The following is a 12,434-nucleotide window of genomic DNA, read 5'->3' on the forward strand; positions in this document are numbered from 1 at the left end:
CGCGACTTTAAAAAAACATAAGCCTATGCAACATCAACCTATTAAAAACAGTACTGTAGGAATGGCATTTGTCCTGTAGGCTACAGGCCCAAAACATTATCGCCGTATATTAGCTTTGCTTGAATTGCCCTAAATGCATTCTTGTTCTTCTCAGACCACTTTTTAATTATATTTCAACATTTGAGGTAGGCAATATGATCACACCGGTAATAAACCAGTTCATGTATTACTTGTGAGGCACAGCTAAGTGTGATTACTACAGGTGTGATTACAACCTCTGATGGGTTTAGAGCAGGGCTGCGCAACCCTGCTCCTGAAGAGCTACCCTCCTGTAGGTTCACACTCTAACCCCGGGTATAACCAACCTGATACAGCGCATCAACTAGCTCATTTTTTAAATCAGGTGCGCTAGATGAGGGACGGAGTGAAAACCTACAGGACGGTAGCTCTCCAGGAGCAGGGTTGGACAGCCCTGTTTTAGAGCTTGAGGTAGTCAACCCATACAAGTACTTGGACAGTGTACCGTCTAGGCATACTCCCTTCTCTCAGCACATATCAAAGCTGTAGGCTAAAGTTAAATCTAGAATTGGTTTCCTCTATCGTAATCGCTCCTCTTTCACCCCAGCTGCCAAACGAACCCTGATTCAGATGACCATCCGACCCATGCTAGATTATGGAGATGTAATTTATAGATTGGCAGGTAAGGGTGCTCTCGAGCGGCTAGGTGTTCTTTGCCATTCGGCCATCAGATTTGCCACCAATGCTCCTTATAAGACAAATCACTTCACTCTAAACTCCTCTGTAAACTGGTCATCTCTGTATACCCGTCGCAAGACCCACTGGTTGTTGCTTATTTATAAAACCCTCTTAGGCCTCACTCCCCCATATCTGAGATATCTACTGCAGCCCTCTTCCTCCACATCCAACACCCGTCCTGCCAGTCACATTCTGTTAAAGATCCCCAAAGCACACATATCCCTGGGTCGCTCCTCTTTTCAGTTCGCTGCAGCTAGAGACTGGAACGAGCTGCAATAAACACTCAAACTGGACAGTTTTATTTCAATCTCTTCATTCAAAGACTCAAACATGGACACTCTTACTGACAGTTGTGGCTGCTTCACGTGATGTATTGTTGTCTCTACCTTCCTGCCCTTTGTGCTGTTGTCTGTGCGCAATAATGTTTGTACCATGGTGTGTTGGCATGTGTTGCTGCCACCACGTTGTGTTGTCTGTGTTGCTGCCATGCTATGTTGTTGTCTTAGGTCTCTCTTTATGTAGTGTCTCGTCGTGATGTGTGTTCTGTCCTATAATTTTTAATGCCAGCCCCCATCCCCGCAGGCAGCCATTTGCCTTTTGGTAGGCCGTCTTTGTAAATAAGAATTTGTTCTTAACTGACTTGCCTAGTTAAATAAAGGTTATATAAAAAAAATAAGTGAGCTTACATTTAAATAATTTGCTTTATATTTTTATTTCGCTGGGCAGATGGAGCCTGCATTTTATGGTCATACTCAGCGGCGGGAGAGGGCAGCAGACTAACGGTCCGCCTCTCAACATCCCTCCGCTCTCTCTTTCCTCCACTGACACTGACCAAAAAAGGTCTTCCAGCTGATGGCGAAATTCGAGTTGCACCGCCTTGTTTCTATCTCATGCAAAAATGTATGTTGTTACTCCTATGACCAGACAAATTAAATATTCCTTGATATAAAAGATGCAAGCCGCTAATAAATTAATTGCTACTGCAGCGTTAGTTGTAGAGCGAGTGGCAGTAGGGAGAACTGCTTAAAAAAAAAGAAGTGTTGAATAGAAAGTGTGGACAGTGCTAAGTAAAAACGTAAACATGAACTCACTGATAAAATCAGCAGCGCTTCGCTATAGTTATTGACAGTCTCTCTCTAGTCATGGTTTTAAAAGTTTAGAAATCGCACAGTATCAACTTTGCTGTAGCTTTCTTTTACACCCGCTACGTCATTGCAGACACGGTAATCTGAGCAATCTGATTGGCCAGTGGTAGGCCTATAGTGCACTTTATTTGCTACCCCCAACAGGGCAGAGTTTTTACATTGACATTAAAATGGTTAAAAATGGGACATGCCTCCTACTCGGCGTGCAAGTCCGCTGAATCAGGTGCATCTACTGCCAACAGTGCGAGATAAAGTAAAAAAATTGGAACGCAAGGCTTATCGTACAGAAATGTTTGGCGATCGAACAGTTGGTTTGGCGATCGAACAGCGATCCGACAGTTCCTAGAGGGTGAATGTTCCGGAGTGGCATAGTTACAGTTTTATATAAAATTGTCTTGAAAATCTATGGCAAGACTTAAATGGATGCCTAGCAATGATCAACACCCATTTTGACAAAGCTTGAAGAATCTTTAAAAGAAGAAATGTGCAGATATTGTACAATCCAGGTGTACAAAGCTCTTAGAGAGACTTACCCAGAAAGGCTCACAGCTGTAACCACTGCAAAAGGGGATTCTAACATGTATTGACTCAGGGGTGTGAATACTTATGTAAACTAGATATTTATGTATTTCAGATTCAATACATTTGCAAACATTTCTAAAAACATGTTAGAACTGTCATTATGGGGTATTTTGTGTAGATGGGTGAGAAGAAAAAAAAAGTTATCCATTTTGAATTTAGGCCGCAACAATGTGGAATAAGTCAACGGGTATGAATACTTTCTGAAGGCACAGTAACTGTATATTAAGTTTGCATTTCTACCTATATGAAGGCCACATGGTTTTTGTCCTAGCATAAAGATCTTTGTCACATCCTGAGCTCCCGAAGCTGGCCAACTGCCATGCTGTCTTTTTGATTTTACACTCAATACATTTCTACTGAGAGGCTGCTCTATGACAAACAGGAGTAAAATGGGTCGCTTGTTTTATGTGAGATGGGTACGGAAAGAGGACTCATACCCGTATGAGTGAGGCTGTGTCTCTCCAGGTGGTAACGCTGGAAAAACCTCATGTCACACATGGAACAAGCGTACGGCTTCACCCCTATACACACAGAGCATACAAATATTAGCTATTCAATCTGCACAGAATTTAAAAAATAAATTAAAAAAGTTTTATTCCAAATTGCAAACAGTCCACTCAAATGAATTTGAGTAGGATTATTGGTTATATTTACAAGGATAAACATATGGCCAAATGATGAACACACCCATAATACTTGACTATGATCTGAATGCATCTTGCTTTTGGTCAAATGAGAATTTCACAAATATTAGATAACAAAAAAAATCTAAAGCAAATAGATTTCACTGTAAATTAAAAATGCAAACGTGTAAAGCATTGTTTTATTTTCCAATATAGGAGAAGCTATAGACCACTCTTCAAATCGTCTACTTACCAATATTACAAAATGTCTCAGAAAATCAGTCGCTTGATGTCCATGCAGTAAATTCTATTCAAAATCTCATACTGCATACAAAAAGCTACTACTAAACTAGCAACACAACCTACTAAAAGCAACATTGTCCTAAAACTGTGACCTTTGTGCAGCCTCCTATGGCCAATCTATAAACATTTGTACCAACTAGATCTTTCATTTGTACTCTCATTGGTGTTGGGGGACCCATTTGTACATTTGTGATAACCCTCTCCTTCACATAGTTGAGGTGAAAGGAATGTTGAGCTTTGTTGGAAATTACTGTCCAAATGACAAAAGAACACTGAAAACCCTGTACACTTGGGTTCCGGTGCAGCACTACAGGTGTAGCCTGTTTAGTGAGAGATGGGTACGGTAAGAGGACGCATACCCGTGTGAATGAGGCTGTGTCTCTCCAGGTGGTAACGCTGAATAAACCTCATGTCACATATGCCACAAGCATACGGCTTCTCCCCTAAACCGAAGAGTACCAGTTTTAGTGAAAGGTCCCCACAGAGAACACCAAAAACTGTGAATGAAAATCTGACACTAGACAATCTCTTTTTGGAGGCCATCGAATAAGATTAAAATCACTGGTCACTTTAATTCAAACGGGTGTTTCTGCTGGCCTTATGTATTTTCGTACTGTATTAGCTAAGCATATTAAACATCTCCCTAACTGGTAATGGAAAACTTCCAGAAGTAGGCCATTGTGGTTGGGACACATACCTGTATGAATGAGGATGTGTCTCTTCAGGTGATATCCACTCCTAAATGCTCCGTAACAGTGATCACAGATGAAGTTCTTCTGCACTTTGGATATTGGACAGTTACCATTCTCATCCACAACAACCACCTAGGCAGGATATGACAGAATAGTGGCTCAGCATAAAATTGTAGGCCTAAATACACCATACAGAAGAAGGGAAAAAAACGTACAAATCTACTAAATCATCACAACAAGTATGCCCTCACACTCTTGTATAGAAGAAAACATATGATACAATCGTTTTAGTATGAGAAAAGCCAGTGCTGACGTAAAGGCTGAATTAAATTAAGGTAGTACAAGATTAAAACAACGTTTTGACCATTTTGGCCATTTAAAGCAAAACCTAGAGAAGGGTTAACCCCCTCCCACATGTTACTGCTCCCCCCTCAAACACAATAACAGTTTTTGTGTTCCCCTCCCCCCTCTTTCCTCTCCAGAGAACCCCACCCCCTCCACATCTCGTCTGCACTCCTCCCCCCACACAAAATGTGCAAACTCAAAGGCACCAACTCAGCGAGAGACAAAAAAAGTCAGTCGCACACACACAAAAGCACAAAGCGAGCCAAACACCCACAAACACACCTTCAGCCCGTTTTTATAACAATCTCTCCTAAACACACTGAGAGGCTGTTTTGCTTTAAAATTCAGACACTGACCTTCCCTCCCCTCCCGTCTTGCTCTCTCACTTTACACGGCGTTCCTGACTTCCTGTTCTTCTTTTTCAGCTGCATGTCCTCGTTGGCCCTCATCTCCTTCTCGTCCAGCAGGCGGGGGGCGTGGAAGTCAGCCTCCTTCCGGATAAGCTGGGGAGCACATACAAGAGGGAGACAGGAGCCTGTGAATCAGCCTTCCTGGTGGAGATAACATGAAACTTAAAATGAGAAATTACCTTACAGATAAGGCCTACATTTCAAGACAGAAACAAAACAAGAACGGAAAGCAAGGAATGTTTTCTAAATGTGTGAAATTTAAACATGAACCACAGGATATTTTAGAATCATTTACATGATTATGCTGGGAAAACCAATAATAATGAACAGAAAAGAAAAAAAAAACATTGGCAAAAGACAGAAATACAGGAGGTAACCTATGACTACTTTTAAATGGTGTACATAATCTGGCAGCCTCTTTAAATCATTAATGAAGACTTATTTAGGCATATTAGCAGGCCACAGTAAGTTACTACTGAGACCTAGGCAATGGGAAATATATCCATTTCTAATTTGTTGTTCTTTCAGTGGGTGACAATGATAAACAACAAAGTTCCCTCCTCCCCCTCTGCATTGCCCCAGCTCCTCCTAACCAGGGGTGGACAGCTCATTCCAGATGGCAGGATCATGTGGCTCTGAGGACCGCGGTCTAAACCATCCCTCTGGGGTGGTGGTCCATGGCCGAGTGGAGCCATCATCTTCTTGGGCGGACCGGCCATGGAGCTGGCCTGCATCAGGGCCATACTGGAGAGAACAGCCTCACAGCCAAGCAACCCCGCCTAGGAACAGAACCGAGCCCGAGTCAGGGAAATCCAGTACCAATCAGACATTTAGAAAATATATAAAACAGAACCAGTCTGGGTGTAGAGGAGATAAACAAATGAGAAGACAAACACTCAGACTGTCATAGGCCACAGTTACACCAGAAACAGTATGAAACCAAATGATAAAAATAAAAAAATCAAGCACTTTACATTTTATGACGACCACATCCTGAGTGACAAAAGATACTGTATAATGTTGCCTAATAGTAGGCATGTTGTTTGTAGCCATTTTATTTATTTTTTTGTTGGAAAACAAACCCATTTCATATGGTCGCGGACTGAGCTGCTGGGCAGGTGTGACATTGCAGTGGGAACGGTGTATGTGAGGGCGGGGATGGGGGCGGGGACAAGGTCATCCAGGGATCCGTCAATCAGGATGGTCAGTCTGACGGGGGGCCACACCCACCTCACTCATCTAGCACTAAAACTGAGGAAGAGGAGGATGTGGACAATACATGAAAATACATTCAATAATAATGAAATGATTATTAAAAACAATAAAACCAGCAATGAGTCACAGATTGTAACTGCTCCAATCACACAAAACCCAATTATAACTCAAAAACTAGCATCTCCATAATAACTGTAGACGGTCATTTGGTTTACTCCTTGTTTGTCACTGTCATCAGGTCACTTTGCTAGCTATGAAATATGATTCTGAAAGAGCTGCTCCTACAAGCCCTGAACACGGGTCACATTAATACAACACATCTAGCTAATATCCAAAATGGGATGGTCAAGCAATTCAGTCAGGCACCCAATTCCAATTGTGTACATAATCATATAGCTAATGTTAGCTAGCAAACAGGTGTAAGAACTATAACAGTATAGCTAACTACCATGAATTTGGGACAAAACGCTGATACTGTAGATAGGTTAACCTAACTGACTACCATGATTGAGAATAGCCATACAGCTGAAAAAAAATTACAAATTAAACCAATGGCACCAACATTGGAAAGTTAATGGCTATGGCCAGAGCCATGCATTCAGATATTCCAAATTTAAAAAGTTGACCTAACTCTAGCTAGCTAAATATATGCAATGTAATAACAATAGTCAAATAATATGGCTCTGGCTAAATAATGATCCAGGGAAAGCCTAAAGCTATCTTTTAGCAACCCCATAGCTAGCTAACATTATTACATGCAGCCAGCAGCAACACTAATGTCTAGTTATCGTTGCAAATATGAGCAATTTTCCCTGGATGCAGCTAGCTACTGACTAACTTCGTAATTGGCGAAGTTAACGAAATAACTAGCTAGTGTGGCATGGCAATGGACCATCAAGTAGTAATATGCAATGAAACAGATTTAATAAACGTAGCTGGTTAGCTAACGTTTGCTAGTTAGCCTGCAATGGTAGAAATACTAACGTTAGCTACTTGAAGATACATTTAAATGACTTAACCCAACAATTAAAATGATTTTCTCGTAATCTTATAATCATTTAAAGATTATTGCACTAATTGTAAATCGCTCAGGTTAAGAGAGTCTGCTAGTGACAAAATTGTTAATGTAATCATAACTCGGATACAAATCATCGAGAGGCTAACTAACCGCTAGCCAAAACAGAAACAGATAGCTAGCTAATAACGGCGTAGCTAACGTTAGCTAGTAGTGGCTTCCACGTACATCATCACATCTTACTAACTTCAGTTGCCACCCATCAACAAATCGAAATAGAATGATATCGTTAGGCAATTTCGATATGATTAGATCCGGATAAATACAGCCAACTATATAAAACAATAGTTTGAGGATTGCGATCGGATGAGCCAAAAAACGACTAAGCAGCTAGTACAGCAAGATTTCCCGATAAAGACATTCATTCGTGATGGTCGATGCGTACTCCCCCTCCCCTGTTGTCAAGCTAACAAGTCGTGTCAGTCACTGCTTTTTTGCTTAGAGACGGAGGCCGAATCTGTCAAATATTGCCTGATACACGACTAAACATACAATAAGTCAACCCATTTGTGATATTCAAACGTCGTTTTTTGGTGTTTACCTTTAAATTTTCCTCGTTTGTCGTGTTTCGACGCCCGTGGCCCGAGTTCCAATTTCTTTCAATTTACAAACACAGGAAACGCCACCGGATGTGCTCCCCGAGGAGAACCCTGCCATGTGATTGGAGAAAATGGGTATATACGTCTGCCATGTTGGAAGGTGAAAACGTTACTCCATTTTAGTTCGGATCAATTAGCAGCCTGAACCACGTCTAATTTCAGTTTAGAAAGACGTATCTTTGCCCCGAAAGTGCCTGTATTCATACACGTAGATTTTCAGCCTTCCCCTCCAAAAAAACAACAGCAACTAGGATTTTGTCTGAATAATCTCTCAATTTGTAGGTCAGATGCACATAGTCCATTCGAGTGTCAGTGGAATTACACGCAACAAAAACATAAACGCAAAATGTTAAGTGTTAGTTTCATGAGCTGAAATAAAACATCCCAGACAGTTTCCATACATACAAAAAGCTTATTTTTCAAAAATGTTGTGCACAAATGTGTTTATATCCCTGTTAGTGAGCGTTTCTCCTTTGCCAAGATAATCCATCCACTTGACAGGTGTGGCATACAAAGAGGCTGATTAAAGAGCATGATCATTACACAGGTGCACCTTGTGCTGGGGACAACAAAAAGCCACTTTAAAATGTGTAATTTTGTTGCACAACACAATGCCACAGATGTCTCAAGTTTTGAGGGACTGTACAATTGGCATGCTGACCGCAGGAATGTCCACCAGAGCTGTTGCCAGAGAATTTAATGTTAGTTTCTCCACCATAAGACACCTCTAATGTCGTTTTAGAGAATTTGGCAGTACATCCAACGAGCCTCACAACCGCAGATCACGCGTAACCACGCCAGACCAGGAGCTCCACATACGGCTTCTTCACCTGTGGGATAGTCTGGGGGGGAACTCATTCTGATCGGCTGGGCCTGGCTCCCCAGTGGGTGGGCTTATGCCCTCCCAAGTCCACCCATGGCTGCATCCCTGCCCAATCCTGTGAAGAAGAAAAAAACATCAAGCGGTATGATGAAACTGGCTCTCCTGAGGACTGCCACAGGAATTGAAGACCAAGAGTTACCTCTGCTGCAGAGGATAAGTTCATTAGAGTTACCAGCCTCAGAAATTGGAGCCCAAGTAAATGCTTCACAGAGTTCAAGTAACAGACACATCTCAACATCAACTGTTCAGAGGAGACTGTGTGAATCAGGCTTTCATGGTTGGATTGCTGCAAAGAAACCACGACTAAAGGACACCAATAATAAGAAGAGACTTGCTTGAGCCAAGAAACACGAGCAATGGACTAGTGGAAAATTGTCCTCTGGTCTGGAGTCCAAATGGGTTACAACCGCTGTGTCTTTGTGAGATGTGGTGTGGGTGAATGGATGATCTCATGTGTATTTCCCACCGTAAAGCATGGAGGAGGTGTGGCGGTGCTTTGCTGGTGACTCTGTCTGTGATTTATTTAGAATTCAAGGCGCACTTAACTACCACAGCATTCTGCAGCAATACGCCATCCCATCTGGTTTGGGCATAGTGGAACTATCATTTGTTTTTCAACAGGACAATGACCCAACACACCTCCAGGCTGTTTAAGGGCTATTTGACCAAGAAGGAAAGTGATGGAGTGCTGCATCAGATGACCTGGCCTCCACAATCACCCAACCTCAACCCAATTGAGATGGTTTTGGATTAGTCGGACCGCAGAGTGAAGGAAACGCATCCAACAAGTGCTCAGCATATGTGGGAACTCCTTCAAGATTGTTGGAAAAGCATTCCAGGTGAAGCTGGTTGAGAGAATGCCAAGAGTGTGCAAAGATGTCAAAGGCAAAGGCTAGCTATTTGAAGAATCTCAAATATAAAATATATTTTGATTTGTTGAACACTTTTTTGGTTACTACATGATTCCATATGTGTTATTTCATAGTTTTGATGTCTTTACTATTATTCTAAAATGTAGAAAATAGTAAAAAAAATAAAGAAAAACCCTTGAATGAGTAGGTGTTCTAAAACTTTTGACCAGTAGTGTGTGGGGCAGCAGATACCCTAGCGGTTAAGAGCGTTGGGCCAGTAACCAAAAAGTCGCTGGTTCGAATGTTGATATGTGCTTGAGCAAGGCACCCTAATCGCTCCTGTAAGTCGCTCTGGATAAGAGCGTCTACCAAATGACTAGAATATGATAAGGGTAGGTAGGCTATACCGTGTCTCCGAATCAAGGATTGCCAGGTTTTGCATAATTCTCTATCAATAGGCATAGGCCTATGCAAACACTTTTACAAATAGATATCCAATAACCTTTGTGTTTTTATCAGCGGAATATTTGTAAACAGCAAATTCTCCAGTGTTAAATTTAACACCGGTCCAGTGTCTATACTGGTCTACACTTTTCAGTGTTAAATTAACACACTGCTAGTAAAGCCTTATCTGCATATTTCCCAGACTGCCTTGCCTTCCTGGTGAATTGTAGAGTTTACAACCCATGGCTGTATTTGTTAGTGAAAGAGACATGCCTGCTGCAGTCATTAGGGCTTTCGTTTGGTGGGCTTTAACCAAGTAAAATTCTTAGTGACTATGTTATCATTTAAATTACATGATTCAACACAATATAACTATTTAATAAGTCATTAATTTGGGTGCTTGGTTTTACCCTATTATAGTGGCCTGAAATTCACGTTTTCCAGGCTTGTAAGTCACATTATTATATTTATTTATTTATTTAACCTTTATTTAACCTGGAAGGGCTCATTGAGATTTAAAATCTATTTTTCAAGAGCGTCCTGGCCAAGATAGGCAGCACCAAGTCATTACAAAAATTACAGACAAACAACATGAAAAACTACAAGTAATCTAGTAAAAACCATAGAATTCACAAGAGTATAACAAAAATCAAAAACAGCAAATTAAAAACATTGACAGGTCAGGCGTTCCAAGACGATGGCGCAGAGTACATAAAAGCCCTTTTACCAAATTCAGTTCAGACATTTGGAACAGTTAGGAGGATAAAGTCCAGCGAACGAAGAGAGTACCCACCACATTTCTGAACAATAAAAATGCCCAAATAAAAAGGTAGTAAACCAAAAATGGATTTATAAATAAAAGTATACCAGTGACTGAGCCTACGAGTGACTAGAGAAGGCCAGCCAACCCTGGTATACAAAGTGCAGTGGTGCGTAAGGGTTTTGCAGTTTAAAATAGATCTCAAAGTGCCATGGTAAAGGTTGTCAATTGATCTCAAACACTGAGCGGAAGCATTCATATATAAAATATCCCCAATGCAGCTGATACTAACCTCCTTCTGGCTTAAAAAGAAAAACAGGCCTTATTCCTAAAATAAAATCCCAATTTCAGCTTCAATTTTTTTGTAAGTTGTTGAATATGCAATTTAAATGAGAGGCCGTCATCAATTAAAATTCCAAGATATTTATATGAGGTTACAACCTCAATCTCCTTGCCCTGACAGGTAGTAATAGGTGAAAGGTTCAGAGGTCTATTTCTTGCTTTAGAAAACACCATTAGTCTAGTTTTGTCAGTATTGAGGATAAGCTTCAATTGACACAAGGTATGTTGAACAGTATAAAAAGCAGTTTGCAAGTTCTGGAAAGCTTTCATAAGAGACGAGGCACAACAGTAAATAACAGTATCATCAGCTTAAAAATGAAGTTGCGCATTTTGGACATTTTTGTCTAAATCATTTATATGAATAGTGAATAAGAGAGGACCAAGTACAGAGCCTTGGGGCACACCATTAAAGACAGACAATTTAACAGACATAAGCCCATCAAATTGAGTGCACTGAGTTCTATCAGACAGATAGTTAGCAAACCATGCAACTGCATGCTCTGAAAGACCTACACTCGACAATCTCTGCCTTAGTATAGCATGATCAACTGTATCAAAAGCCTTAGAGAGATCAATAAAAAGTGAGACACAGTGCTGTTATTTGTCAAGGGCTTCAGTGATATAATTTAAAACCTTCATGGCTGCTGTAATTGTGCTATGCTTCTTCCTGAAGCCCGATTGGTACGTTGATAAAATAGAGTTAGTAAATAAAAACTATTTTAGCTGTTCACTCACAAGGGTTTCAAGTATTTTCACCAGGGGTGACAGCTTTGAGATTGGCCTATAATTATTTAAAAGAGTTGGATCTCCCCCTTTTAAAAGTGGTAGGACAAATGCTGATTTCCAGATTTTCGGAATTTCATTACATTCCAGGGTTAGATTGAACAGATATGTAAGTGGTTCAGCTATGAAATCTGCTGCCAGATTTAAAAAGCAGGGATCCAAAAGATCAGAACCTGCAGGCTTTCTTTGATCTAAGGATTTCAGGGCTTTATGTACCACCTGCACTGAGAATGGCAAAAAGCTAAAAATTTGACCAGCTCTCACTGGTTCATCCACACAGGGTTGTACAGAGACAGAGGACACTGGTTCATCCACACAGGGTTGTACAGAGAGAGAGGACACTGAATCAAACAGCCTACCAGATGATACAAAGTGCTCATTGAAACAATTCAGCATTTCAGTTTTGTCATATACAGCAACAGAGTCCTTCAAAACACATGACGGTAATTCATTAACATTACTGTTACCAGACATAGACTTAATAGCCTTCCAAAACTTTCTAGGGTCATTCAGGTTATCAGTGGTAACAGACATAAAATATTCAGACTTGGCCTTCCTGAGAAGAAAAGAACACTTGTTTCGTAACTGCCTAAAAATAAGCCAATCAGCATCAGAACATGATTTCC

At 40.8% G+C, this 12,434-nt stretch overlaps 1 protein-coding gene across 50 annotated transcripts in view; it reads right to left on the reverse strand.

The window, feature by feature from the left end:
* Nucleotides 1–7,844, reverse strand: part of LOC139560695 (zinc finger protein 740-like) — a 32,998-nt gene extending 25,154 nt beyond the window's left edge. For 38 of the 50 annotated variants that reach the window (XM_071377814.1, XM_071377772.1, XM_071377781.1 and 35 more), the window contains exons 1-7: nt 7,688–7,844; nt 5,939–6,107; nt 5,450–5,635; nt 4,803–4,949; nt 4,107–4,233; nt 3,769–3,852; nt 2,921–3,004 (exon numbers count right to left, since the gene is read on the reverse strand). In XM_071377814.1, coding sequence (XP_071233915.1) covers nt 2,921–3,004; nt 3,769–3,852; nt 4,107–4,233; nt 4,803–4,949; nt 5,450–5,635; nt 5,939–5,983 — 673 coding nt within the window. In that variant the 5' untranslated portion in view covers nt 5,984–6,107; nt 7,688–7,844. Of the gene's footprint in view, nt 1–2,920; nt 3,005–3,768; nt 3,853–4,106; nt 4,234–4,802; nt 4,950–5,449; nt 5,636–5,938; nt 6,108–7,314; nt 7,582–7,687 lie in introns of those variants that run through there. The other 12 variants (XM_071377873.1, XM_071377820.1, XM_071377864.1 and 9 more) reach the window with 5 other exon arrangements.
* Nucleotides 7,845–12,434: the final 4,590 nt, after the last annotated feature.

Source organism: Salvelinus alpinus, chromosome 2 (genome assembly GCF_045679555.1).
Source record: "Salvelinus alpinus chromosome 2, SLU_Salpinus.1, whole genome shotgun sequence".
In the NCBI taxonomy this organism is placed as follows: Eukaryota; Metazoa; Chordata; class Actinopteri; order Salmoniformes; family Salmonidae; genus Salvelinus; species Salvelinus alpinus.